This window comes from Cantharellus anzutake (assembly GCF_015039405.1).
Source record: "Cantharellus anzutake strain C23 chromosome Unknown EI90scaffold_40, whole genome shotgun sequence".
Classification (NCBI taxonomy): domain Eukaryota; kingdom Fungi; phylum Basidiomycota; class Agaricomycetes; order Cantharellales; family Hydnaceae; genus Cantharellus; species Cantharellus anzutake.
In genome coordinates this window covers 264,052-291,315 of record NW_024066990.1, presented here as the reverse complement: position 1 = coordinate 291,315, position 27,264 = coordinate 264,052, and the positions used below count along the sequence as shown (strand labels likewise).

Here is a 27,264-nt window from a genome sequence, read left to right as displayed (position 1 = left end):
ACACGGCCCACGATGCAACGTGGGCCAGCGCAAAATGGGATTGCAAGAAAAGAAATACAACGGCCAAGGGCGAGCCGTAACCGATGACCATAACATAGGAAGGAGGAGGGGAGGATGGTGGTGGAAAAAGAGGAAAGATTCGCCCATTGATGTGTCCGTTGGATTTGTTTAGAGTAAACGCTCGGCGCGTTGTGCATCGAAAGCGGAGCGACCGGCCAATGTGCTCTGGATTAAGATGGGATTTTGGCGTAGATAAATAAGGAAGGCCTCGGAAGACCAACGACCGATTAAACGGATATGGTCTAGGGGAGTGCCAGTTAAAGCAAGTGCGGTGGCACCACCCGAGCGAAGTGAGTGACCAGCCACGTTGGGGTCGTTGATAATAGATCGCAGATGGGAGATAAACCAGGAGCATGTAGGCAAACATCCGCTTTCGCGGAGCCATAAGTCGGGCAGGTGAGGGAACCTAGTATCGTGCATAAAGAGGTAGTTTTTGAAAATTTGGAGGGGGTCAAGAACCCCTTCACGCTTCTCAAGAACGATAGTTGAACCTTCGAAAAATCGGTCCGCTTTGTGCATTGGTAGGAAAAAAGAGACATGTGGACATGGGTCATCGCGAAACTTCACAGAGAAACATCGGATGGACTTCCAAAAACTTCGCAATGCAAGAACGTCATTGTCAACCAGCTCTCCTAAGCGCATAAGACAATGCCAACTGACGAAGCAAAGCGCAACAAAGAGATTGTCATTGAGAGAAGGAGTGAGCGTGATAGATTGTAGAATGCAATGCAGGTCGCCCTCAGATAGCGCCCGTTTTCGAACTGGGGGGGACCTATGAAGTTTATAGCACCCAGCAAGGGTGCGTGAGAGAAGACGGGAATTTCGGATATCCCGGACCTCCGGCCAGTAGCCTTCAAGTTCGGCACAGATGCCTGAGAGGTATGAGGAAACCGAAGAAGGCTGGATGTGAGCGGACATGTAAACCACGTAAAAGGTAAGGGTGTCCAGCGTTGGGGCATAAGGTCGGTTATGTAAATCACAGAAAGTGGTGTAAGAAAGAAGGGCAGAGGTATATGTGCGCGAAGTTGAAGGCTCAAGGGCAGCACCGAGTGCAGTGGCCCGAGCCTGCCATAAGCGCTCGATCAACCAAGGTTCACGCTGTGGTTGTTGGGTCGTCGAGCGCCCTCATATGTTCATATTGATTCGGCCCCCGGTTTTAACAGCGCCGGAGGCCTAAAGTGGTGGATAGTTAAAGAGGGATAAAGGTTTCGCACAACCTCGAAGTTTCTCCACGACAAAGCGTCTGCAACAACGTTATGCCTCCCTTGAATTTGAAAGACACGTAAATCAATCCCGCTCTCGAGCCATGTGGCAATAGCGGACATGAGAATAGCATTATAGAGGTCGGTAGCACGAAGGGAGTTAAAAATGTTGAGAGAATTTGTCAAATTGGTATGGATTGCAAGCCGCTTAGGCAAAGGAGAAATGGATGCCGCCCATTGGAGCGCAGTGAGGATAGTGATTGCCTCGTTATAGAAGATGTTGAAAGGCTCATCGGGGGTGAGAACTGGGTCCCCTATATAAGCGGCTCGGAGTTTTGGGGCCCAGAAAGCGAGCCCAATTTTGCACGCATCGCCGAAAATTTCCAGATCCACATCGAATGGCGTCCAAACTTCAGTTGATAGGATCCTCACTCCCTCGAGTGGATTCACCGTGTCAGTGAACCATAATAAATTGTTGCGGACTTGTTTGTTGACGTAAACAGGTTGGTGCATTGCTCGCTTTCCACCAACCTTATTGTATGCCGAATTTAGCGCAGGTTTGAGCAAGGGGAAAACGTTGAGCATCCAGTTTGCATACCCGAGGGTCCGCAACCACACCCGCAGCGGTTGATGGCGCGACCCATTTGGTGTGTCCAAGACAAAATCTCGTATCGCAGCGCAAAATTTTGCCTTGGCCTCAGCAGAGATTGAAATCGACAAATCTTCAATGTCAAAGAGAAACCCAATCACTTCTAGCCACTTGCCATACAGCTGCTTTGCATCGTCATGCGGCACTCCAATCTCATCCAAAAGTTCCAGGAAGGTTGCCTGATCATGTGGCATGATGCGCTTGTAAGGCGCATAGAATTTGAGATCACTGGTGAAAGTGACATTGAAAGCATCGTCCACATAGTGTAGTAGTCCTTGGATCCTTCGCAGATGAATGGCGATCCAACAGACGAGTCCAAAGAAGAGGCACCAAAGCCGCCCAGAAGCTCGGTTCCCAAAAACGGCGCACCGGTCAACATGATAGGAACCGTTAACGAGAGTTGCCTGTCTTGCCTGCCATCTGGGGTGCATTGGAATACGTCGGTAAGCTTGAGAAGCGTCGGACTTCCACATGTAAGATGGTCAAATATTTCCGTTTTGCGACATCATCACTCGGATATTCGAGGCAAGGTTGCTGAGGTTATCAAGGACGACAAAGCCCCCTTCGGCAGGAATCAAGGAGTTGAGGGACTTATTCCCAGCACTATGGTCATTAACCAGACGTAGCTTTGCACTCCCCTTTTTGGGAACGGTGAATATGGGTTGACCAACCATCCCAGGTAAGAGCTTGTCGCCAAACCCCACCGAGTACCTATCCAATGCCATCTCCGCTTGGCATTGTTGTTTGAGGAAAAGGGTCGACTCAGCATCGAGGTCGGGTGTTCCTTTCGGCTGAAGGACAACACCTGACGGGACCGACTCAGGGTCTTCGACGTCGGCGAAGGGCCAGAAACCGCTGCGGAAGCCCGAACAAATAGAATGAACTAGCGTGCGATTGGGGTGAGAGGAAAGAAGGGTCTCCAGACGATCAACCTTAATTGGGGAAACGATCTTGAATAAGCTTGGGTTGGACTTAATCATCGCGGTGATATCAATGAACTTGTAGTCGCTTGAGGGGACGTTAGGAACCGGGTTTGCTGTTTTGGTATATGTTGCCGACGGTGTGGTTTCTACATCATGCTCCCCAAAGATGAACCTCATGTGTCATGGGCGTTTACTTTCCACGTCACATTTGAATGGGTCTTTATCAGGCTCTCTCTTTCGTTTTAGAGCACTTAGCTTCCCCATGGGTACTTGACCTGCAAGTGCTGCACTTGTGCAAGTATCGGCACTCGGCTTGACGACATCCATCCGTTCGGTTGAATTCTCGACAAATGGGATAATCTCCCATTCCCCGCTTCCACTTCTTCCCTGAAAATGCAGAGGAGCTTCCCTCACCAGATCCTCCACTGAAATTTGAGCGTACATCGGTGTTTCCTCGCAGATAGATGTCGTGGAGGACCTCCTGTAATTCTCCGATGTTAGCGAAGGAGAGATGTGGGCTGGTATGGAGGAATTTCCGTGCTGCTTGGTCGTATTCGAGGGTAAGCGCTGCTCCGGTGACATTGAACCGCCGGACAATATGCCTACGGTAGATTTGAAGCTCAGCATTACGATGTGGGAAGGCCCACACGACAGCCTCGGCGTACAAGTCCCACGCCTGCGTCCACTGTCCATCCGTTGATAACTTCGTTTTGCTTCGAGTGGTTGCCCCTGAAAAGATCTCGATTCCGTTCCCGAGATCGACTGCATCATCGTATCGAAGTGTGTGGAATCGTTTGTGGTCAATAAGGTGCCCAAAGTCGATGAGATGGTTGGTGAGGATGTCTTTCCAAAGATGTGGGGGAAACTCTGGCATCCCTCCTCGTTTGAAGAGACTTCGTCCAGCGCGTTTGAGGTTCGCATCATAAATGTTTCTAAGGGCTTGCGTTTTTTGAGCATCGCTGAATGTTCCAGCTGCTGTCTGGCTCCAAGGTGGTCCCCCATTCCCGAGTCCCCAGTTCCATGCGTACTCGGCTCGATGGTCATCCTCCTCATCAACGACACGTTTGAACTCGACGGTAGGGGCCTTCTCAAAGGCTCCGATTCCTGGTCCTGTGTCTGCATCATGCTCAGGTTGAGCGGTAGCCTGAGGCGGAGGAGGAGCATCTGGTTGCTGAGTCCCATCCGGTCCAGGAGCGTTTTGGGTTGTTTCTCGAGTCCCTCCGAGGCGTCGTTCTCCTCGGGCTGTAGCACGAATGCGGGCATTGGTGATTTGTTCAAGTTCGTCCCCGTAGCGCTCATGGGTTTGACTTGCTTGGCTCTCTGTGAACGCGGTTTCATCCATGACGATCTCATTGACACGGGCAAAAGCCCTTGAGAGGGAGAGGGTTTCCGCAGTGAATTGGTGGACAACATCGACGAGCGATTCGAGCGTTTGGGCTGCGACGGGTAAGTCAAGAGCATGTGAGACATGCTCAATCAGTGATCACCAGATGTCCGTTAGGATTTGTAGGCAGAAGAGAGAGCAGCGCAAGCGAGGTTGGAACAAGAGCTGACAGCAAGCAATCACGATAAAGAAACAAGGAAGAAAGATATGCTTACAGAGAACAGTAAGAAGGAAGCGGAAAAGCAATAACTACGCAATAACCAGAGGGGGTACTGGCAAGCGAGCGTGAGTTACAAGCCCTGCTGTGCTGGGGGAAACATACCAGTAACTCCGAGCACAAGCGCGAAAGCAAGCGAGCAGGTGGGGGAAAGGAGCAAACCTCCCCCTTCCTCAGCAACTTAACCTCAGCCATGCTAGAGGCAAGTTAGGACCCGGGCAGTTGGTCACCCATCACGATCCATCAGCACTGCGGCAGTGCAGAACGAGACAGACTGCTCCAGGTTGCACATGCCCGGCCCCGATTAGTCCCGTGAAATAGGATATTAAACTGGAATTAATGTCCTCATTTCACGAGACTCATCATGGGGCAACGACCGGAATTGGCCCAGCTGACACTGCAACCTCTCTTGATCAATCAGACCCCACTGCACCTGTCTCAGCACCGTGCTCACCCCTTTGCTGCCCTATCTTTCACGAGTCGCTGCGCAAACCTGACCATTTGATGGACCCAGGAACCATGCCTCAGTTGTATGCTGGGTTTTCTGGTGCGGATGTGCGAAGCAGATTATACCAGTAGAGGTACTGTACACACATGGCCAACTACCTGTCACACATCACATGAGCCAGGAGGTCCAGCTCTAAACACAGCCACGTCACATGTCACGCAAGGGAAGAGGTTGGCTGATTCATGTCATGCCAACTCACACTGCAGCCCAGTGGCTATGCAAATGTATTTAAAATTGCCTTTTAAAGTAATATATACATTCAAAAATGAAAAATTGCCATCTCTTCATCCAAATTCCGTGTCCGCCTGGCTCGCATTCCATGGCCAAGCTCGTGGCTCTGAGGGTTAGAGGGAGAAAGTGGACTAGTCTCACTAAGAGTATCAGGCTCGGCTTCCTCAGCACAAGTTGACGAAGCCTGAAGTCCGTTGTTGACTGCCTCAAGCCTGTTAGGTACCACATGCCCTACCATGTACTCAAAAACTTCCTCCACTGTCACATCAGCATTGTCGTCTGGAGTATCTGCGAATCCCTCATCATGTGTGATAGAATTGGAGCCTGGGTGGATGTTGGTATTGTCAAAGGGTTGCTTTCATGGTGCCGTTATCGCATTTGCAAGGTCCGGATCAGTTTGGTGGAGGGAATCAAAGATCAAGCGTAGTGGACAGGAGGTCAGACTGTGGTGGGAAAGGTTGAAATTGCCTGAGCGGCACAGTTCAAAAGCCTAGATCTAGTCAGTACGGCATGTATAGAAGATCAAATTCGGTTCCAATCGACTCACTTTTTGAATCCCCTGATAATTCACAGCTTGAAAAGCGTACACCAATGTCTCAGGGACATGGTCCCTCAGTACACCAAGCTTGGTGTCAAGCTTTATGTGGCACGTGTCACGACCCGGCGTTCCCCAGGGTCAGACGACCTCCTCCCTGACCTTCTCCCATGCCCGAACACTCCCCACACACTCCACTCACCGCCTGTTGCCATCTCACCCCTTTCTGCCACCTCTCCACAACCCCTCTCCTACTTGTTGTTGAATGACCTAGCGGCGCAGAGCGCCGCAACCTGTTGTCCCATGTTTCACCACACCTTGTTATCTCACGGCGAAGGTCACGTTTGACCTTGGCTGTCTTGAACACATGCTTCTTGTTTGTTTTCCTCCTTCTTTTCTCCACCCGCAATCTCTGCAAGATCTGGCAACTTATTCCCTATTCAGTTCCCTAGCGCTTATATACAGCTTGTAACTAATGCTTGTACTGTAGTTTGAAATCAACTAGAAATTCACCCCTAAGCTTACTTCTGTTCCCCGTAAGACCTCCAACCTTCTGAAGTATCGGGACCGCATTGGGAATGAGGTGCAGCGCTCCTCCTTGAGTCATTGAAGCCGAAATCCCAGCTCACTCGCCTAAGTAGCCTTGGCCTCAAGATCGGTGGGGTTATCCCTCGCTAAAGCTCAGTCATGTGTAGGACGCCTGTACCACTAGCGGGCAACGTTCGGTCACCTACTGTCAGGGCACATACCCTGACTTAGCCCGGACCCGGACCCGCATCCGGACCCGCTCCACTTCCCGCGCACTTCCTGCGCCGCACGCTCTGCACACCGCATGATCCGACCCCGGATCCCACCTCATGTGACTTCCGGGTATCCCCGGAAGTTTTCGCCATATCGGGCCACTGTGGGAAAGTGAGAAGTTAACCTTCTTCTCACTTTCTTACCCACAGTAGGCAAGTGTATCTTACTTGCCCTTTATCTTATACACTTTCTTACCCACAGTAGTGTTATGCCCTGAGATGGGCTGCTGTTACAGGTTAGCCTGTGGGCCATAGAGAGGGGTCATGGGGACCCGGGGTCCGTCCCCTGACACCTACAGCTACCATCGGTGAAGCTTCCCACGGTTCTGACAGCATGAGTCGACCCCGCTTTGTAATTGTGAGTAAACCTCCTTGATAGCGGCCAATTGCTGGGATTGCTTCACAGCGTGTTTCAACAGGCATTGGATGTTGGAGTAACAACAACCCGTGACTTACCAACCAACACCACATGATCCCTCTTACATCCATATTTGCCTTGTGACACAATGTATATAATTGTATATACTGTTTTCGCTCTACTTTTCTCCTCAGTTCTTCATTTATGGAGACTGTTAGAACGCGGGGATTCGGACGACTCCGGAGCGGAATCGGAGACTTATCATGGAAGGACCTCGGCCTCAGCGACTCAGGCAGAGCGCTGTGCCATTGCTGGTTGTCCTAGGGGTCCCTAATTTCGGATCTAGCAGAGGGAAAGTCTCTTGGGGGAATTCATGTCGATTTTGGACTGAGGTTACAAGTTACTAGGTACATTGTATATAAGGAGGGGTCCGGAATCAAAAGGAACAAGGGTAGGACGAAAGGAGACAAAGGGAGATGGAAAGAGGAACAACACCGAGGGTCAAGTGTTTGACTCAATGGTGTTTCCCAAAGGAGGAATGAAGGGCCAAGGCCCAAGAAGGAAGGAAGGAGGATGGGAGTCGGGAATGGCTAGCTGACTGAATAGAAAGGAAGCAGCAGCCCAAATAGGAATGAGGGAGAATAGCGGAATTGAAATGGACAATGCAATAGTTGCAAGGTCCGGAGTAAGTCTGGAAAGTCCGAACTCGGAGGTTAAACTCCGGAATATTGGCAAAGGTAATTAAATGGAATGAGCTAACCAATACAATGGGTATAAGCGGAGGTGGGGTCAAAGTCCGAGGTCGGAGCTAAGACTGGAGGTTCCGGAGACGAGACGTGAACGGGATACCGGAGCGGAGGTCCGGAGTTGGGAGCATAGGTTTTGCGTACTCGTCTGGAAGGTGTCGAGGTTGGGGTCGGACCCGGAATGTTCCGGAGTCGGACCGAAGGTGGTGTCTGAGCCGGAGGTGGGATAACCTCTTGGGAGTCGGCAAGGAGAAAGTGATGGAAGGGAAGTAGGGCTCCGGAAGTCGGAGTTCGGAGTTCCAGGAGCCCGGAGTGGAGGTCGGGATTGTATGGATATGACAGAGACTGAGGTTAGTATCATTGTTTTTAGTTACTTACTCTGTACTCTTCTGTACTATAGCTCCCGCTTTAGGTTAGTATTAACCGTAGTAATTTAGTTCTTCATTTACAGAGACTGAGCTCCCACTTTAGCCCTCCTATTATTGGATACCGACATTGCAGGGCTGCCAGAGACCTGTACACCCCCCAGGAACGTAGTCGAGTATTATCCATGGATAGTTCTGATATAGCCAGATACGGAACTCAAGGGATGTGTGAACAGGCCACACATCGAGTTGCCAAATGCACTCTTGCAGCGGATCAAGAGAAAGCAGTCCCTTTTCAGCATTGAAATAAGGAACTAAGATGTGAGTCACAAATGAACTTCATCGTTGTGATATTGGCCCAGTATGTATCATTTCCAGAGAACTCAAAGTGGAAGCCAAGTTGCATTGCCTTGTTGTAGCTTGGGGCACTTGTTGAAGGGACACTTGCAGAAGTTTTGCCCTGGAAAATAGCCTGGAATGGCAGAAGGGTTCCACTTGCAGAGACAGCCACGTTGAGAGTGAATGCATGCTTCTCATCGTGGCCAGCAGTAGAAACTTGATGTGATCCCTTCTTTTCATATGTGGAGGCCGAATTTTGCTGATAGATCACTTGTGTCTGATCAGAGTTCACCCAAAGACTACTGGGGATCACATATTGATGGATGGAGTAGGCTTGCCGAAGCAATGAGGACCATATTTTTCGATCGGCATCAGATGGAATCTTCTGCAATGCACGTGTTGCTTGCCGAAGGCTCCAGTTCATCTCCTCTTCCAGAAATTTCCAAACCCAACCCATGCTTGCAGTGAACACACTACCATCCTTCTTCATGACTGTGTTTAGGATGCTTGGCTGGGTATGTTGAATCTGTGCAACGATAACACCACAGATTTGGTGAGCATCCAATGCAGTGCCAGCTTGTTGGATGCTCAACAATGTCCGCTTGATCGCTACAACAGTGTCTGGATGGGATGCCTGCAGATCCCAGTTCCTTCAGCTTTCCATACTTGTTGTCGTTCTTTCTATAACTGTCAGGGCACACCCGCCTGACCCGGGTCCACCCGGACCCACCCGGCCACACCACACCCGCTCCCCGCTGTCTATCCCCCTCCCCCCTCCTTCCTCCCTCTTCTTTCCCCTTTCTTTATTTCATTCTTCTCATCTTCCTCTTCCTGTTTATTTCTTTCTATCTACACGGACCACCTTCCTTTGTATCGATGTACTATTGACCCGTCCGGCCCACACACCCTGGACGGCTTCCCGCTGTGCCCAGCACGCGCGCATGCAGCGGACGCTCTCGGGATCCCCCACGGGGACACCCGGATGCCTGCAGCTGCCTCCGAGGATGACGTGGCACCCGTCATGTGACTCAAGCCGCATGTACATAAAGGTACCTGAAGTGGGAACCGAAGAAGTAACCTTCTTCTCACATTCTCCACTTCAGGTAAGTAGTATAGTTTTCCCCTTTAATAATAATAACACATTCTCCACTTCAGTCTGAGTGGCCAGGGACCACTGTCCCAGATCGGGCCTGCCAGTATGCACGCCCGCTCCACACCCCACGATGGCCTCAGTGCCGGACATTACCCCCGGGCCCTCTCGACCCCGGACGCGTCCCTGACAATAACTCACCAATACTCCCCTCTCCATAATCTTCCCCCCTGGGCAGTTTCCTTTCGCAACCTTTGCCAACGTTTTGTCAGACCAATGTGGGCGTGGCCCTGTGCGATCAATCCATTTACGAACGACATCGGCATGCAGTGAGCGGAACAGTTTCTTGCTTCTTACTTGACATCCTTTCACAATTTCAATGGGACTCATTGTCCAACCAACAGTTGCTGTCACTTCAATTATTATCACCCAGAAAATGGGCTGGAACCAGTTTGTTGCCCTGGAAAACTTCTGCTGTTAGAATGGGTGGATTCAGACGACTCCAGAGTGGAATCGGAGACTTAGCGTGGAAGGACCTTGGCCTCAGCAACTCAAGCGGAGTGCTGTGCCATTGCTGTTTGTCCATTTGGTCCTTAATTTCACAGTAGGCGAGCAGGAAGTCTCTAGGGGCATTTCAGGTCGATTTCGGACTGAGCCCAAAATGAGTATGTACAAGCACCGATATATATAATGGAGGGGGCGAAAGCACAAGGAAACAAAGGGGATCCGAATCGGAACGAAGGTGTCCGAACGGGAACAAAGGGATGACAGAAGCGGAGCGGTACCGAAGGTCATAAGGCAGAACCTGTGATACGTCTGAAAGGAGGTAAGGAGGGTGAGGCCCAGAGGGGCAGGAGGATGAGGAGAAGTGGGGATGATGACTAACTGGCTAGAATGGGGAGAAGCAGCAGTCCAAATAGGGATGAGGGGAAAACACGAGAAATACATTACAAGTGGCGAAAGTGCTGAAGGTGATCCATGGAGCTCGGAGCTTACGGAGCTTACGGAGGCGGGGTTGAAAGTCCGAGGAATATTGGCAATGGTGTTTACGTAGTATGAGGTCACCAATGCAATGGACTAAGACCAAGGTGGAGTCAAAGTCTGAGGTAGGGACTATGACAGAGGCTCGGAGCAAAGGTATGAGCAGTGCCCGAGTACGAAGTACGGGACAGTGGTGGAAGGTCGTAACTTGGCAGGAGGTTGGTGGAAGAGTACCAGAGGGAAGAGAGAGGAGAAAGGGAAGAGGGAAGGAGTGGTGGAAAGGAGAGTTGTCAGGTCCGAAGGTGAGTATCGGAGTGGATGGGAGAAGTGTAGGAGGATGATGGAAGGATGGAGGTGTTGTGAGGGAGGAGCAGAGGAGTAGGAGGAGGAGTAGTAGGAGGGTGGCAGGGGGGCAGTGTTCGGTCTGAGGTGAGTATCAGAGCGGACGGAGATAGGGGAGGAGAGGGAAGGAGGAGTGGAGGTGGCATGGGAGGTAAGAGGAGGTGTGGTGCCAGGACCGAAGGTGAATATCAGAACGGACAGCGGTAGGACTCCGGTCGGGATCGGGTATGCATGGATATGACATCTGCGTTGTTTGTCTGGGAGGCTGGACCACATTGTTTGCATGGTGAGCTGTCTTCTGGCACTTCTGCTGCACCGGTAACACGGTGCTGAGAATGGAAAAGAAATTATAGCGTAAAAAAGTGAAAGGGATCTTACTTGTTTTGGGGACAGTACGTTCCGTTCCCCCATTTGCCTCAGGCCTCAGTTGGTCTGTCTAAGTATACGCTTTGATGGGCTGTATATTAACAGGGTAGAAGTAAAGGCTGATCTGCCTTTTACAGCTACCCCGAGGGTTTATATACATTCTAATGCATTCTCAGCACAAATAAATAGAGAAGCTTCCACGACGCTAAATTAGCGTCACGACATAATTATTAGACAACACAACATCAACTGATGTTGTGGGCAGAATATAGACATGGGCCGGGGCCTCACAGTCAGGGTGTGCCCTGACAATTCAGCTGATAAGGGGGCATCATGGAAGCCCTTTTTATAAACACAGCCTGAATCATTGTAAGCATTCTCATGATGAGTGAAGTTCAGTACATACTGTACGCACATGACCAACTACCAGCATGTCCCAAGTGTGACACAAAAAATTCCAACCAGCACCCCATTTTAATGTGTGACACTGAACCGGCAGAGGCATGACTCGAAAGGAAAGTGTCATATCCATACAATCCCGACCTCCGCTCCAGGCTCCTGGAACTCCGAACTCCAACTTCCAGAGCCCTACTTCCCTTCCGTCACTTTCTCCTTGCCGACTCCCAAGAGGTTATCCCACCTCCGGCTCGGACACCACCTTCGGTCCGACTCCGGAACATTCCGGGTCCGACCCCAACCTCGACACCTTCCAGACGAGTATGCAAAACCTATGCTCCCGACTCCGGACCTCCACTCCAGAATCCCATTCGTGTCTCCGTCTCCGGAACCTCCGGTCTTAGCTCCGACCTCGGACTTTGACCCCACCTCCACTTATACCCATTGTATTGGTTAGCTCATTCCATTTAATTACCTTTGCCAATATTCCGGAGTTTAACCTCCGAGTTCGGACTTTCCGGACTTACTCCGGACCTTGCAACTATTGCATTGTCCATTTCAATTCCACTATTTTCCCTCATTCCTATTTGGGCTGCTGCTTCCTTCTATTCAGTCAGCTAGCCATTCCCGACTCCCATCCTCCTTCCTTCCTCCTTGGGCCTTGGCCCTTCATTCCTCCTTTGAGAAACACCATTGAGTCATACCCTTGACCCTCGGTGTTGTTCCCCTTTCCATCTCCCTTTGTCTCCTTTTGTCCTACCCTTGTTCCTTTTGATTCCGGACCCCTCCTTATATACAATGTACCTAGTAACTTGTAACCTCAGTCCGAAATCGACATGAATTCCCCCCAAGAGACTTTCCCCCTGCTAGATCCGAAATTAGGGACCCCTAGGACAACCAGCAATGGCACAGCACTCCGCTTGAGTCGCTGAGGCCAAGGTCCCTCCATGCTAAGTCTCCGATTCCACTCCGGAGTCGTCTGTTTCCGCCCAATTCTAACACGCTGGCACAGAGCGAGTATTTGGTTGGGATGAGATGGTGCATTAGTGCATTGAGGGCAAAGAAGCTGCATGAGGAAGAGTCATTTTGGTGAGCAATCGGTAGCCATGCGATTCGAAATGTCGGCATTGACTTGTTCAATCCAGAGTAGGACTCATTGAGCCACCATTGAAGAGTACTGATCGCTGCAACTGGTAAGCCACTGTCTCCCATTTTCCAGTGTAAAGAATCAGCAAGGTAAATTGTTGATTCCATAGGGGAAATTAGGAATGCAGTCCAGTGGTTGTTATTGATGTGCATGATTCCACCAAATCGGGATGCAGATCCAGATGAGAGCTCTGAACCCAATTGGCAGAGATTGTTACAGGTACGATTGCACCCATAGCTTACTGAGCCATTCCCATCTGCTTGTGTTGCACATCCAGTTAGGTACTGAATATCGAGGGGGCTCAAAAGCCTGGCCCTTATGTTGCTGGCCTCTAAGGCTTTTGCCAGAAGCTCCGTGTGGTATGAGATGTCGGTCATCACAAGGCAAGAGAAAGTGAGGTGACACATCAGCCCCCCAACAGTACTCAATGCTGATTTTGAAAATCCAAGCACTTTTGTGTTCCAGTTGCATGATAGGAGCTGCTTTTGAGCAGCTGTGATAGTGACACGGTGAGCAGAGTGATTGTCTGCCCAGGTCTTAACTAATCCCTCTGATTCTTTCCAGAACCTCTGGACATTCTGTACCTGGAGTAGGACTTCCCTGTCAGGGCTCGGTCCCCGATCAGGGACAGCCCGACCTCAGGCCTGGGTGTGCATGGTGTTCCGGGTGGTTGGGCACTAGACCCTGTCCTCAGCTCCTCAAACTCACTGAAGGGACTAAGTGGGGATTGAGTTGTCATGTATTACAGAGGGTAACTACAACTTGCCTAAGTGGGGATTGAGTTGAGAAGAAGGGTAAGTTTCCCTATTCCCCACTTGGCTACTATAAAAGGGAAGTGTACTGTACAGTTCCTAACGTGACTCCGGGTAGAAGCCAAGCATGTTCCCATGACTCGGAAAAGGTGTCACATGGGTTAAGGCGAGTTGCTCACCTTGACCCACGTGACTTTTCCCACAGGCTCGCATGCGGGCTGAAGTTGTGAGGGATATGTAGGGATGGGGAGGTCTGGGAAGGTGGTTCTGGGGTGTGGTTGGGTGCCCTGACAGCAGGGTCAGGGGCCGATCCCTGACATTCCCAGACTCGGAGAATATTGATAGGGATGTAACGTATGCCGATTTTAACAGAATGAGGGGGGTTGGCATGGTCAGGATCATATTCGGAAATTAACGCTTTCATTGCTGGGCAGGGAGGGCAAGGCATGTTCTGGAGTTCATTTTTGGATAATTCTTTGGCAGATGGCAGGCAATGACTGAGACATGCTGATGTAGTCTCTAACTTTGTTTGGAATGATGGGAGCTTAAACCGGAGAAACTCAATGATGGTCAGGGTTTCATTAGGAAAATAGGGCCCAATGAGAGCTTTTGGGACACCATCATATGAGATAGGCTCATCTGTGCAAGAGCAGATGCGGCATGCTAGAGCAAAACCATCCATGTGTGATACTGGGGTGCAAGAAAATTTTTACGGGGACAGCAAATGTTAGAATGGGCGGAAACAGACGACTCCGGAGTGGAATCGGAGACTTAGTGTGGAAGGACCTTGGCCTCAGCGACTCAGGCAGAGCGCTGTGCCATTGCTGGTTGTCCTAGGGGTCCCTAATTTCGGATCTAGCAGAGGGAAAGTCTCTTGGGGGGAATTCATGTCGATTTCGGACTGAACCAAAACGAGTATGTACAAGCGCCGATATATATAATGGAGGGGGCAAAAGCACAAGGAAACAAAGGGGGACCAAATCGGAACGAAGACATCCGAACGGGAACAAAGGGTAGAAGAAGCGGAGTGGTACCGAAGGTCATAAGGCAGGACCTGTGATACGTCTGAAAGGAGGTAGGGAGGGTGAGGCCCAGAGGGGCAGGAGGATGAGGAGAAGTGGGGATGATGACTAACTGGCTAGAATGGGAAGAAGCAGTAGTCCAAATAGGGATGAGGGGTAAACGCGAGAGATACATTACAAGCGGCGAAAGTGCCGAAGGCGATCCGTGAAGCTCGGGGGTTGCGGAGGTTACGGAGGTTACGGAGGCGGGGTTGAAAGTCTGAGGGATATTGGCAATGGCGTTTACGTAGTATGAGGTCACCAATGCAATGGACTAAGACCAAGGTGGAGTCAAAGTCCGAGGTAGGGACTATGACGGAGGCTCGGAGCAAAGGTACGAGCGGTGTCCGAGTATGAAGTACGGGACAGCGGTGGAAGGTCGTAACTTGGCGGAAGGGTGGCAGAGGAGTACCAGAGGGAGGAGAGAGGGGAAGGAGTGGTGGAAAGGAGGGTTGTCCGGTCCAAAGGTGAGTATCGGAGTGGACGGGGGAAGCGTAGGAGGATGACGGGAGGGTGGAGGTGTTGTGAAGGGGGAGCGGAGTAGGAGTAGGAGGAGTAGTAGGAGGGTGGCGAGAGGGGCGGTGTTCGGTCCGAGGTGAGTATCGGAGCGGACGGAGATAGGGTCAGAGAGTTAAGGAGGAGTAGAGGTGGCGTGGGGGGTAGAAGGAGGTGTGTAGCCAGGACCGAAGGTGAGTATTGGAACGGCAGCGGTAGGTTATGACTCCGGAGGTGAAGAGGGTGGAGGTCCGGAAGTCAGGTCGGGGTCGGGTATGCATGGATATGACACCCAAGGAGGAAGGAAGGAGGATGGGAGTCGGGAATGGCTAGCTGACTGAATAGAAGGAAGCAGCAGCCCAAATAGGAATGAGGGAGAATAGCGGAATTGAAATGGACAATGCAATAGTTGCAAGGTCCGGAGTAAGTCCGGAAAGTCCGAACTCGGAGGTTAAACTCCGGAATATTGGCAAAGGTAATTAAATGGAATGAGCTAACCAATACAATGGGTATAAGCGGAGGTGGGGTCAAAGTCCGAGGTCGGAGCTAAGACCAGAGGTTCCAGAGACGGAGATGCGAATGGGATTCCGGAGCGGAGGTCCGGAGTTGGGAGCATAGGTTTTGCATACTCGTCTGGAAGGTGTCGAGGTTGGGGTCGGACCCAGAATGTTCCAGAGTCGGACCGAAGGTGGTGTCTGAGCTGGAGGTGGGATAACCTCTTGGGAGTCGGCAAGGAGAAAGTGAAGTAGGGTGCCGGAAGTTGGAGTTTGGAGTTCCAGGAGCCTGGAGCAGAGGTCGGGATTGTATGGATATGACACAGCGACGACATTGCAATGTTGCGTGTCAAATTTTTGATGGCAATCGATCATCATGTTGCACAGGTAAGTGGCTGAGCGTAACTGATAAAATGGGGACTCACCACTCTATGATAAGGCAATACCTATCCCAGAAGCGACTGCCACTGCAGCAACACCAACAGCCTCAACAATGAAACCCACAGTAATGCCACTCCATGCAACAACGATATTCACGGAAGAGGCGGCCACACCAGCAGGGACAGTCCCACTCACAGTCGCTAAGCATTCAACAAGGCCAGCTCCAGTACCAATGTTGGTCCAAGCGATGAACGGGCCAACATCGAGAATGAGCCCAAGAGCAGTGGAGTCGACCATCCCTGCAACCTCACCAAGTAACCTGGCCCTGATGAACACCTCACCCAATTCTGACGTCAATGAAATGGAGGGGGAATTTGTCCAGGAGAAGGAAGAGGGCTGTGGGTTGATGCAATTCTTCAGCCACATCAGTCGTGAAGAATTTGATCAGCAAACATCGATCGGATTTGAGAAAATTGCTGAGAGACATCAAGAATGGCAGATGGAAGGGGAACTGGCAGCAAGAGAGAAACTGGAGAGGAGCCAAGCTAATGCACGAGAACGGCAGCAGCATCACCGAGCAGCATTGGCAGAAGGAAGCGGTAATGCAATAAAAAAAGATGAAGGAAGTTGATTTGTCAAGATTGTAGCACCTTCTAATGGGACAAATTCTAGCACTTGCTTGATGTGGATGTGGACACCAAGACTTCAAGCAGCTTGGTTATGATCGCGGAGTTGTCACGGCCAAAGCGTCACATTCAGGGATGGTTAAGGGCGAAACCCCATTTGGCAATGTGCATGTCGTCGGCCCCTGACAATGTGCGAGTTCAATCAAGTTCTCATGCAAACTTGTTGAAGGAAATGACACATCTTCTTGATGTCGTGGAGATACAACACCAGGAGCATGTCCAATGCTCCCACCAACATGGCCGGCCCCTCCACTGGCCATAGGGCAGAAGACAACACCACCTCAAGTGATGGTGGTGATCTGGGCCTGCGATGCATCTCACCTATATGAGGGACGTTGACCAAGTCACAACGTCTGAAGCCCTTGCAGCTGAGACTCTCGTGGCATACATCCCAATGCGCGCGTCGCATCCTCCATGCCCAACCCACTCCCATCTGAAACGGTGTGAGTACTAAGAAATTGTGTCGATCAAGTTGACGATGACATCGCTGACTTGAGGGGTGATGTCCATAACATGAATACCCAAATCTCTGGGAATAGCGATAATATCGCTCATTTAGATCATAACATCATTAAGGTGGAAGAAAGACTAAACGAGAAATTAAATGAAATTCTCCTCGCACTCTCTCAATGCGACGAGCCAAAGCCACCTGCAGCAATGGTGGATAACCCTCTTGCAAACCCTCCTACAAACCCATCGACTGACTGGTGGGGATCCTATCATCGTCTCTGAGCAGACGAAAAGAACCCCTGTTGAGGCGCAAGCACCCCAAGAGGTCCCTGTAGTTCCTGTTAATCAAACAGAGCAAACAATCATTAAACCCACTGTTGAGGCACAAGCACCCCAAGAGGTCCCTGTAGTCCCCATTAACCAAACGGGTCAACCAATCATTGGGGTCTGTTAGAATGGGCGGATTCAGACGACTCCGGAGTGGCACTGGAGACTTAGCGTGGAAGGACCTCAGCCTCAGCGACTCAGGTGGAGCGCTGTGCCATTGCTGATTGTCCTGGGGGTCCCTAATTTCAGATCTAGCAGAGGGAAAGTCTCTAGGGGGCATTTCAAGTCGATTTCGGACTGAGGTTACAATATATAAGGAGGGGTCCGGAATCAAAAGGAGCGAGGGTACTCTGAAAGGAGACAAAGGGAGCTGGAAAGAGGAACAACACCGAGGGTCAAGGGTTTGACTCAATGGTGTTTCCCAAAGGAGGAGTGAAGGGCCAAGGCCCAAGGAGGAAGGAAGGAGGTTGGGAGTGGGGAATGGCTAGCTGACTGAATAGAAAGGAAGCAGTAGCCCAAATAGGAATGAGGGAGAATAGCGGAACTGAATGGAGCAATGCAATAGTTGCAAGGTCCGACATAAGTCCAGAAAGTCCGAACTCGGAAGTTAAACTCCGGAATATTGGCAAAGGTAATTAAATGGAATGAGCTAACCAATACAATGGGTATAAGCGGAGGTGGGGTCAAAGTCCGAGGTCGGAGCTAAGACCGGAGGTTCCGGAGATGGAGATGCGAATGGGAATCCGGAGCAGAGGCCTGGAGTCGGGAGCATAGGTGTTGCATACTTGTCTGGAAGGTGTTGAGGTTGGGGTCGGACCCGGAATGTTCCGGAGTCAGACCAAAGGGTGTGTCAGAGCCGGAGGTGGGATAACCTCTTGGGAGTCGGCCAGGAGAAGGTGACAGAAGGGTAGTAGGACTCTGGAAGTCTGGTTCAGAGTTCCGGGAGCCCAGAGCGGAGGTTGGGATTGTACAGATATGACAGGGTCCCAGTACCTGAAGGGATCCCCACTGTCACTGCCATCGTCACAGAGGCAGCAAGTTCATGCCCATCCATTGAGGTACAAGAACCTGATGGACAATTTGTTCCCATCTTTAGTGGAACTAAGCCACCTACCCCGTCGACGATGCCAGTAACCACTGACACCAAGGGGAAAGGTAGGGAGATTGACCCAGGACAACTGGCTGGATTGTTGACTGCAGGGGAGAGTGGAACTTCTCCACTCCATTTCAGGCCAGGCTTTGTGCCCACACCATTCATTCTGTCATTGCAACCCACAAACAGTGGGGTGAAAATACCATGTGTTGACGCTACTCAAATGCGTAATTTCCCTCCCGACTATGGGAGAAAGAAAACAGCGCCAATGAAGGCCACTGTGGAGACGATACAGGAGGAGGATGGTGACGCGGAAGTCACCAGTGTTCCATACGATTATTACACATGGAAAAAATGCCCAATCTATGTCCAGGATCGTGTAGATGACATTGGCAGACAGCCCACCAAGGTCAGACCAATCTTCGCTGAGCATAGTCTCAGTGAATCCACTTTCGAGTTTAACACCCGTCTGGATATGGATGCGGCATTCGTATACAATGTGGGTCGTGGGGCAAATGGTGAAAACCCCAATAGACTGTCCCACGGCACAGCACTCAGATGGGTGCTGGATAATTACCACCGTTTGTCAGGGCAACCACACCTGACCATACAACCCCAGAACCACCTTCCCTGACCTCCCCCCACTTCCCTGATCCTCCCATCTTTACACACCTCTCACAACTACAGCCCGCATGCGAACCCGTGGGAAAAATCACGTGGGTCAAGGCAAGCAACTCGCCTTAACCCATGTGACACCTTTTCCGCATCGTGGGAACATGCTCAGCTTCCACCCTTAGTCATGTTATGAACTGTACAGTACATTTCCCTTTTATAGCAGCCAAGCGGGGAATAGGGAAACTTACCCTTCTTCTCAACTCAATCCCCGCTTAGTGATTTTGAGGAGCTTGGGGTAAGATCCAGCACCTGGCTGCCTGGGACACCGCAAGTGTCCAGCTCTGAGGTAGGGCCGTCCCTGGACAGAGGCCGGGCCCTGACACCATTTCTCACAACTGCCTGCAGCTCCAGAAGGGAGCAAGAGGTGTGTAGACCAAGTTAGGTCTAACTCAGGAAGAAGGCCCTGCCATCTGAGTGGGGATGGTGATGATGAGGATGGTGGCAAGGGTGGCTCGTCTTGGCCCAACCCACCATTCCTTGACCTAGTTGGCACCGAGATAAAATGGGAGCCTTCATCCAACTTTCCAAATCGCTCGTCTGTACGACCCTTGTTTGACTCAACCATGCATTCATACGCAGCACCTGTGGCATGAATAGTGCCTGACCCATCTGAGTTCATGGCTCAGCTTCTTGAATCTGCATGCCAAAGTGTAGAAGTTCGAATCCTGCAGCCACTGCCTGCAGATGTCCATCCAGAACTGCTCAAAAAGATGCAGGGACTAACTCCGACCATTAAATGGTCTGGAGAAAATAACTCAAAGATATTTCACAACTGGCTGCACTCCTGGCTAGCCTACATGTCATCGTGTGGGTGGAAGGGTGAAGCTTACAACGAGTTTCATGTCCACACTTTGACAACTGCTGTTGAAGGCGAGGCGCAAGACCTCCTAATGCACTATATACGCATTGGAGTGCAGAACGGGGTAACTCCCCCATTCTGGGATCTACTGGAGATCCTTATCTGCACCTTCATCAAGAAGTCTGCAGCAGTAGCGTCCATGAAAGCGTTCAAAACACTTTCATACAATTCCATGAAGGGAATCAAACACTTCTATAATCAGCTGTATCGTGCAGCTGAGATGATCACGCCGCCTGACCAGGAAATGTTCAATGAACGTTTCCTGAACGCCATCCCTGGCGAAATGCGTTGGGAGATGGTTATGCACCACAAAATTTCCGTGGATTACACAATGAAAGACGAGTTGTGGACTGCCATGCTCCACCTGGACCACGCATATGATTCTATTAAGGCAATCTCTGCATATCGTAACAACTCGCAGGTGCCAACTGCGTCGAAAATGATGCAAAAACAAAATACCAATACTGCAGCAGCAGCACCCAAAAAAGCTGCTGATTCCTCATCTGCCAAGAAAGTGTACAAAAACACATTTGGGGGGAACACATCAACTCAGAAGAGTGGGCAACGCTCGACATTCCGTGCAAGCTATTTGCCGGCTCCAAAAATGGAAAAGTCGACGTTGTCTACAAGGACGGAATCGACGCCATCCTTGGATAAGGATGGGAAACCATGTTGTTATAAATGCGGGAAAGTAGGGTATCAACATGATTGCCCAAATCACAACAAGCCCAAACCGCACATGTACAACATAGCGGTTGAGTCTGATGAGCGAGACCTACAGGACTCGGAGCCTGTAGAAGAATTGGAAGGTGTTGAAGATCCTGCAGAGGTGCAGGACTATATGGCCGATGATGAGGCATTCGATGATAAACTCATGGACGACCCGTATGACCCCAACCTCCTTGCTGAGGTGGAGGAGGAGTATGTAGAGGTGGATGCCGACATGTTCATCAGTGCTATGATGTTCGTGGACCCCATGGACGAAAATTTCTCCATTAAATTAGCATCTGCTCGGCAAGCAGACAAACTGCCATCTGATGAACAGATAGTGGCTGAGCTTGTTGACGATGCAGTAAAATCTTACAAAAGGGACGGCGTAGTACCGGTCCCTAAATCTTCATCCAACAAACTGTCAACGCAAAGTGTGACGAGTTCTTCAGTGCCTAATAGGCTTCTGAAGAAAATCCTGCCAATATTTGATGCAAAGTTTAGAATCTCGCAAGAGGTGGGTAAATACCCTGAAAACTGCAGTGCTGACTTAAGGCAGATGCTCACCAGCGAGGTTAACATTGCTGGGGTAAACGCTTTTGTCCTATTTGATAGTGGCGCTGAAACAGACACCCTATCTCCAGATTTTGTCCGAGCAGTGCACATTCCACTGCTCAAGTTGCCAAACCCCTTGGTTCTCCAGATGGGGACCAAAAACAGTCGTTCATGCATAATGTATGGCATGAATACTCCCATAACCATTCATGGGGTTATGACTACTCACTACTTTGACGTCATTAACATTGACCGCTACGATGCCATTCTCGGAGCTCCTTGGCTGAATGCCAATGGAGCGTCCCTCAATTTCGAAACCCACACTGTCCACATAAAGACAGGCAACATCAAAACGTTTGATGTCCTAATGGAACGGGGTAAGACTTCCATGGGGGCTGCTGCACACGGTCGCCCCAAACTTCTCCATGGACTGAGATCTGAACTGCCATCTAAACAGATGGCATGACACAATATGGCGAAGGCTGCAAACCCTTCGCCACGTGTCCTTGCCATGTCTGCTCAAAAAGACGTGGACACCCCCCAGTGGCCCAATCACTGGCCAAGCCCAAGGTCGAAAGACGTCAGGCTTCCCAACTGTTCCCATTTAGAAGGGCTGCCAATGACAGACCCTGAGTTCGTGCCACTCAGGAATTGGTGGTGTGAACATTTCAAGGACGTCATGGCACCAGCCCCTGAGGTCTTACCTCTGTTCAGGGAGGTTAACCACTGGATCAACTTGATTGATCTGAATAAAAAATATATAGAAAGGAGGGCTACGTGCCCTCAAGCTCTCGAACTGCAGCTTCAGGAGAAAATCGCTTGTTATGAGCGAGCCAAGTGGTGGGAATGCAAGGCAGTTGCGATGGCTGCTTGTCAGGGCACACACCCTGACTAACCCGGACCCGGACCCGTGTCCGGACCCGCACCTGGACCCGCATGTGCACCTCCGCCCTGCACGCTCCGCATGCCGCATGCCCCGGGCCCGGTTCCTACCCTTCATGTGACTTCCGGGTATCCCCGGAAGTTTTCGCCATATTGGGGCCACTTGTCAGGGCACACCCGCCTGACCCGGTACCCCGCTGGTCCACCCTTCCTTACCTCCTCCCCCTTTCCCTTCTTCCCCCTCATCCTCCCCTCCTCAGTTTCTCCTTATCTTACTTCTCCTTTATTCTCTCTTTATTCTACATGGACGACTTTCTCTGTATCAATGTACAACTGACCCATCTGCAGCGCGCCCACCATGTACCCGGCCCGGGCACCTCGGGCGACTTCCCGCTGTGCCCAGCACGCGCGCCTGCACCGGATACCCTCAGGATCTCCCACGGAGACACCCGGGTGGTTACGGCTGTGTGCGAGGGTGACGTGGCATCCGTCATGTGATCCAAGCTGCATGTATATAAACAAACCTGAAGTGGGAACCGAAGAAGTAGCCTTCTTCTCAACTTTCCACTTCAGTCTAAGTGGCCAGGGACCACTGTCCCACATCGGGCCTGTCAGTACGCATGCCCGATCCGCCCCCCGCCAGGCTCTCGGTCCCGGACGCTATACCCGGACCCCCTCGACCCCGGACGAGTCCCTGACAGCAGAAGAAGGCTTCAACTTCATCTCCCCCGCCTCCCCTGCCTCTCCTGCCATGGTGACGGAAGAACAGTACGATGACCTCCTAGCCCGGTTCCAGGAACTGCAGGCTATTGTGGAAAACCAAGTCCTTAACCACCCCCCACCTGCTCCTGCGCCTGCACCCGCGCCTATCCCCGCACCCGCTCCCACACCTGCCCCCAGACCCAAGCCACCTAAGGTCGCCCCCCCCATGCCCTTCTTGGGAGCCAGTGAGGACCTGGACCGTTTCAAAGCCGAATGTGGAATCTACTTCCACGTCCGCGCGTCCGAGTTCCCCACCGCCCTCTCCCAGATTCTCTTCGTGTTGTCCTACATGAAGGGAGGGCCGGCAGGAGCATGGGCAACGCAACGCACAATCTCGCTGTTGACGGCAGGGTCCCCGGCACTCACCATGGACGAGTTCAACACGGAACTCGACGACATGTTCCAGGACCCAAATCGGGAAGCCACCGCCCGGCAGAAGCTGGTGGCCATCTGACAGGGGAGCGACTCCGTGGACAAGGTCATCCAGGAGTTCGAGATATTAGGGCCTGCCTCAAGACTGGGTGACGTAGGGCTGGTCGACCGCTTCAAGCAAGCGATCAACGCCCGGCTCCGCGAGAGCATTTACCGTCTCCGCCCCATGCCCACCACCTGGGCTGAATGGAAACGCGAGGCCACCCTCCTCGACAACCAGTGGCGACGTTTCCAGGCCACCCAGCCACAAGCACCCCCACCTAGACCCCCACTCCCACCAACCAGACCCCCCCTAGCCACCACCCCCCCCTACGCACGGCCCACACCCACCACCTCGCGACCTATGCCCGCACCCGCACCCCCAACCCCCGCAACCCGTCCCACGCCAGGAACAGGTCCACAGCCAATGGACCTCGACCGATCGAGGACTGACCAAAGACGGAAGGGGTTGTGCTACAATTGCAACGCCCCAGGCCATGTCGCACGAGAGTGCCCACACCCTAAGGTCCACCGAGTCCGACGCCTGCATCCGGAGGACCTACGAGTGTTGATGGAAGGGCTGAAGAGGCAATTGGGTGAGGGACCAGAGGCAGAAGAGGGAGAGACGGGGCCAGACCCCCAGGAAGAGGATTTTCAGGAAGGCGACCGGTGAGGGATGCGCCCCAGCCGCCTGTAGAAGATAACCCGTGTAAATACCGCAACGTGCGCGAGTCAAAGCCACTGCAGAAATTCCATCAAGTTATCGCAAAGAAAAAGAGGGAAAGCGCATCCTCTACCCACAGAAGTGAGAGACGCCCAGAGCTAACACCCGAAGTAGCGGTGTCCCCACCCGCCATTTACGTCCTTTCCAAACAATCCCCCAGGTCACTCAACCTCACGGTGACGTTGACCGCCCTGACCTCTCTCGCCCCCGTATCAGTGTCAGCCCTCCTGGATTCAGGGGCCACTGGGAACTTCGTGAGCCCTGAGTTCGTCCGGAAGCACAGGCTCGAGACCACCCCGCTCCCACAGCCCATACCCGTCCGCAATGTCGATGGCACCCCGAACGAGAATGGGGCCATAACGGAAGAACTGGAAGCCCTCCTGACGTTCGGACGACATACAGAATGGGCCCGCTTTGCAGTTGCAAACCTGGGACGCCAATCCCTCATCATAGGGCACTCGTGGTTGCTGCATCACAACCCAGAGGTGGACTGGGCACGACAGAAGGTCGTCATGTCCCGCTGCCCATCCTCCTGCAGGGGGTCGCGAGTGGGAGATGACCAAGACCTCACGGTAGAGCCCGGGGACGGGATCTATGCTGCGATCCTCCCCCCGGGGTGGGGACATGACCTGAGAGCAACCATGACGCCATCCCAGCGGATGGCCCAGGAGGCCCACGACCCGGGGGCAGAGCCTGTGCTCTTCGAGATGTTGGTACCAGAGCACTACCAGGACTTCCGGGACGTGTTCTCTAAGGAAGCCTTTGACCAGCTACCCCCCCGGAAGCCCTGGGACCACGCCATAGACCTGGTGCCAGACGCGAAGCTACCCAGAGGAAAGACCTTCCCTCTCTCGCGACCCGAGCAGAAAGAACTGGACGAGTTCTTACGGGAAAACCTGCAGAACGGGCGTATACGCCCGTCCAAATCCCCGATGGGGGCGCCAGTCCCCTTTGTCAAGAAGAAGGACGGGTCGTTGCGCTTAGTCCAAGACTATCGGAAACTGAACGAAATCACGGTCAAGAACTCGTACCCCCTCCCCCTCATCTCAGACGTTCTCGCCCGCCTTCGCAATGCCAAGTACTTTTCGGCCCTGGACCTATGTTGGGGGTTCAACAACGTCCGGATCAAAGATGGGGACGAGTGGAAGGCAGCGTTCGCGACCAACCGGGGGTTATTTGAACCCATGGTGATGTTTTTCGGCCTGTGCAACTCCCCCGCGACCTTCCAGACCATGATGAACGACATCCTTCGGGATTTCATCGACCGGGAAGTCGTCATTTGCTACATGGACGACATCCTCATCTTCACCGCGACCCTAGAGGAACACCGGAGGGTAGTACAGGAGGTCCTGGAGACGCTGCGAAGGAGGAAGCTCTTCCTGAAGCCCGAAAAATGTAAATTTGAGCGGACACGGATTGAGTACTTGGGCCTCGTCATCTCGGAGGGCAACGTGGCGATGGATCCTGTGAAAGTCCGTGGAGTTCTTGACTGGCCGGTCCCAACCAAAGTGAAGGAGGTGCAGTCCTTCCTAGGGTTCGTGAACTTCTATCGCCGGTTCATCAAGGACTTCTCAGAGAAAGCATGCCCCCTCCACAAGCTGACCCGGAAAACCCAAGCCTGGAATTGGGGCCCGGATGAGGACGGTGCCTTCCTAGCCCTTAAAGAAGCTGTCACTACTGCACCCGTCCTCTCCTTCCCTTCAGACTCCGGCCGCTTCAAGCTCGAATGCGACGCTTCAAACTTCGCAACCGGTGCAGTCCTCTCCCAGCTCCAGTCGGATGGGGAGTTTCACCCGGTAGCGTTCATGTCCAAAAGCTTCACGGACGTAGAACGCAACTACGAAGTGTACGACAAGGAAATGCTGGCGATCGTCCGAGCCCTTGAAGAGTGGCGGCACTTCCTAGAAGGCGTTGAAGAGAGGGTTGAGATCTACACCGATCACCGCAACCTGAGCTATTTCCGGACGGCCCAAAGGCTGAATCGACGCCAAGCCAGATGGACCCTCTTCCTCTCCCGCTTCCACTTCACCCTCGTCCACCGTCCTGGGAAGCTCATGGGGAAGCCGGACGCACTCTCCCGTCATGCTGACCACCCGAAGGGGAGAGACGACAACGAGGGGCTAACTCTTCTCCAACCCGCCTGGTTTGAAGCCCGCACGACAGAGGCAGTTTCGGTAGAAGGTGAAGAGGCGGGTATCCTGGGAAGGATACGTGAGGCAAGGGACCATGACGAGAAGGTAGTGAAGGCCATGCGAGAACTGGGTGAAGGGACGTTAAGGTCGGACGAATGGGAAAAGCAGGGTGACCTGATCCTGTACCGGGGAAGGGTGTATGTCCCAAAAGATCCCCAGCTCCGCCATGATCTGGTACGGCTACACCACGACTCACGGGCGACGGGGCACCCAGGGCAATGGAAAACCCTGGAACTCGTCTCCCATGACTACTGGTGGCCCCGGATGGCTGAGTATGTCAGACGATATGTACGCGGATGCGACACCTGCAATCACGTCAAACCCTTCCCCTCACGAAAGGTTGGGAAACTTACCCCGAATAAGATCCCCACCCATCGTTGGCAGGTCATCTCAGTGGACATGATAGGGGAGCTCCCAGAGTCCAGAGGATATAATGCCATCCTGGTCGTAGTAGACCGGCTGTCCAAACGCATCCACGTGGTCCCCACCGTGACGACCGTGGACTCGGAGGGTATCGCATGACTCTTCTTGGAGCATGTCTGGAGACACCATGGGCTCCCGGAAGAGATCCTCAGCGATAGAGGGAGCGCCTTTGTCTCCCGCTTCTCGAAGGAGCTGGCAGACCTCCTAGGTGTCAAGCTGACCCCTTCAACGCCCTACCACCCCCAGACGGATGGACAGACGGAGTGGGTCAACCAAGAGATCGAGGCCTACCTCCGGGTGTTCGTCAACCACCGCCAAGACAACTGGGCGGACTGGCTCCCGCTAGCAGAATTCTCCTACAACAACCGCATTCACTCCTCCACTCACCGAACCCCCTTTGAACTCGACACCAGCCAACACCCCAGGATGGGGACAGAACCCACGCGCACATCCGAGGTGGAAGCCGCCGATGCATTCTCGTCAAGGATGATGAAAATGCAAGAGGAGGCAAAGGCAGCCCTAGAGCACGCAGCGGACGAGATGGCACGATATTACGACCGGGACCGTGACCCGGCCCCTAAGTATCGAGAGGGCGACCAAGTCTGGCTCAATGCCTACAACTACACGACCGACTGTCCGACTAAGAAACTGGACCACAAGTGGCTTGGCCCCTTTAAGATCACTCAAGTCATCTC

The 27,264-nt window shown here is 52.3% G+C and overlaps 1 protein-coding gene across 1 annotated transcript; it reads right to left on the bottom strand.

The window, feature by feature from the left end:
* Positions 1-15,474: 15,474 nt before the first annotated feature.
* EI90DRAFT_3126886 (uncharacterized protein) lies at positions 15,475-16,119 on the bottom strand (the record flags this gene model as incomplete). The annotated part of the gene is made up of 2 exons (XM_039063957.1): positions 15,475-15,836; positions 15,888-16,119. 2 exons carry the CDS (start codon positions 16,117-16,119, stop codon positions 15,475-15,477), a joined length of 594 nt encoding a protein of 197 aa, XP_038913629.1.
* Between the last annotated feature and the right edge of the window lie 11,145 nt (positions 16,120-27,264).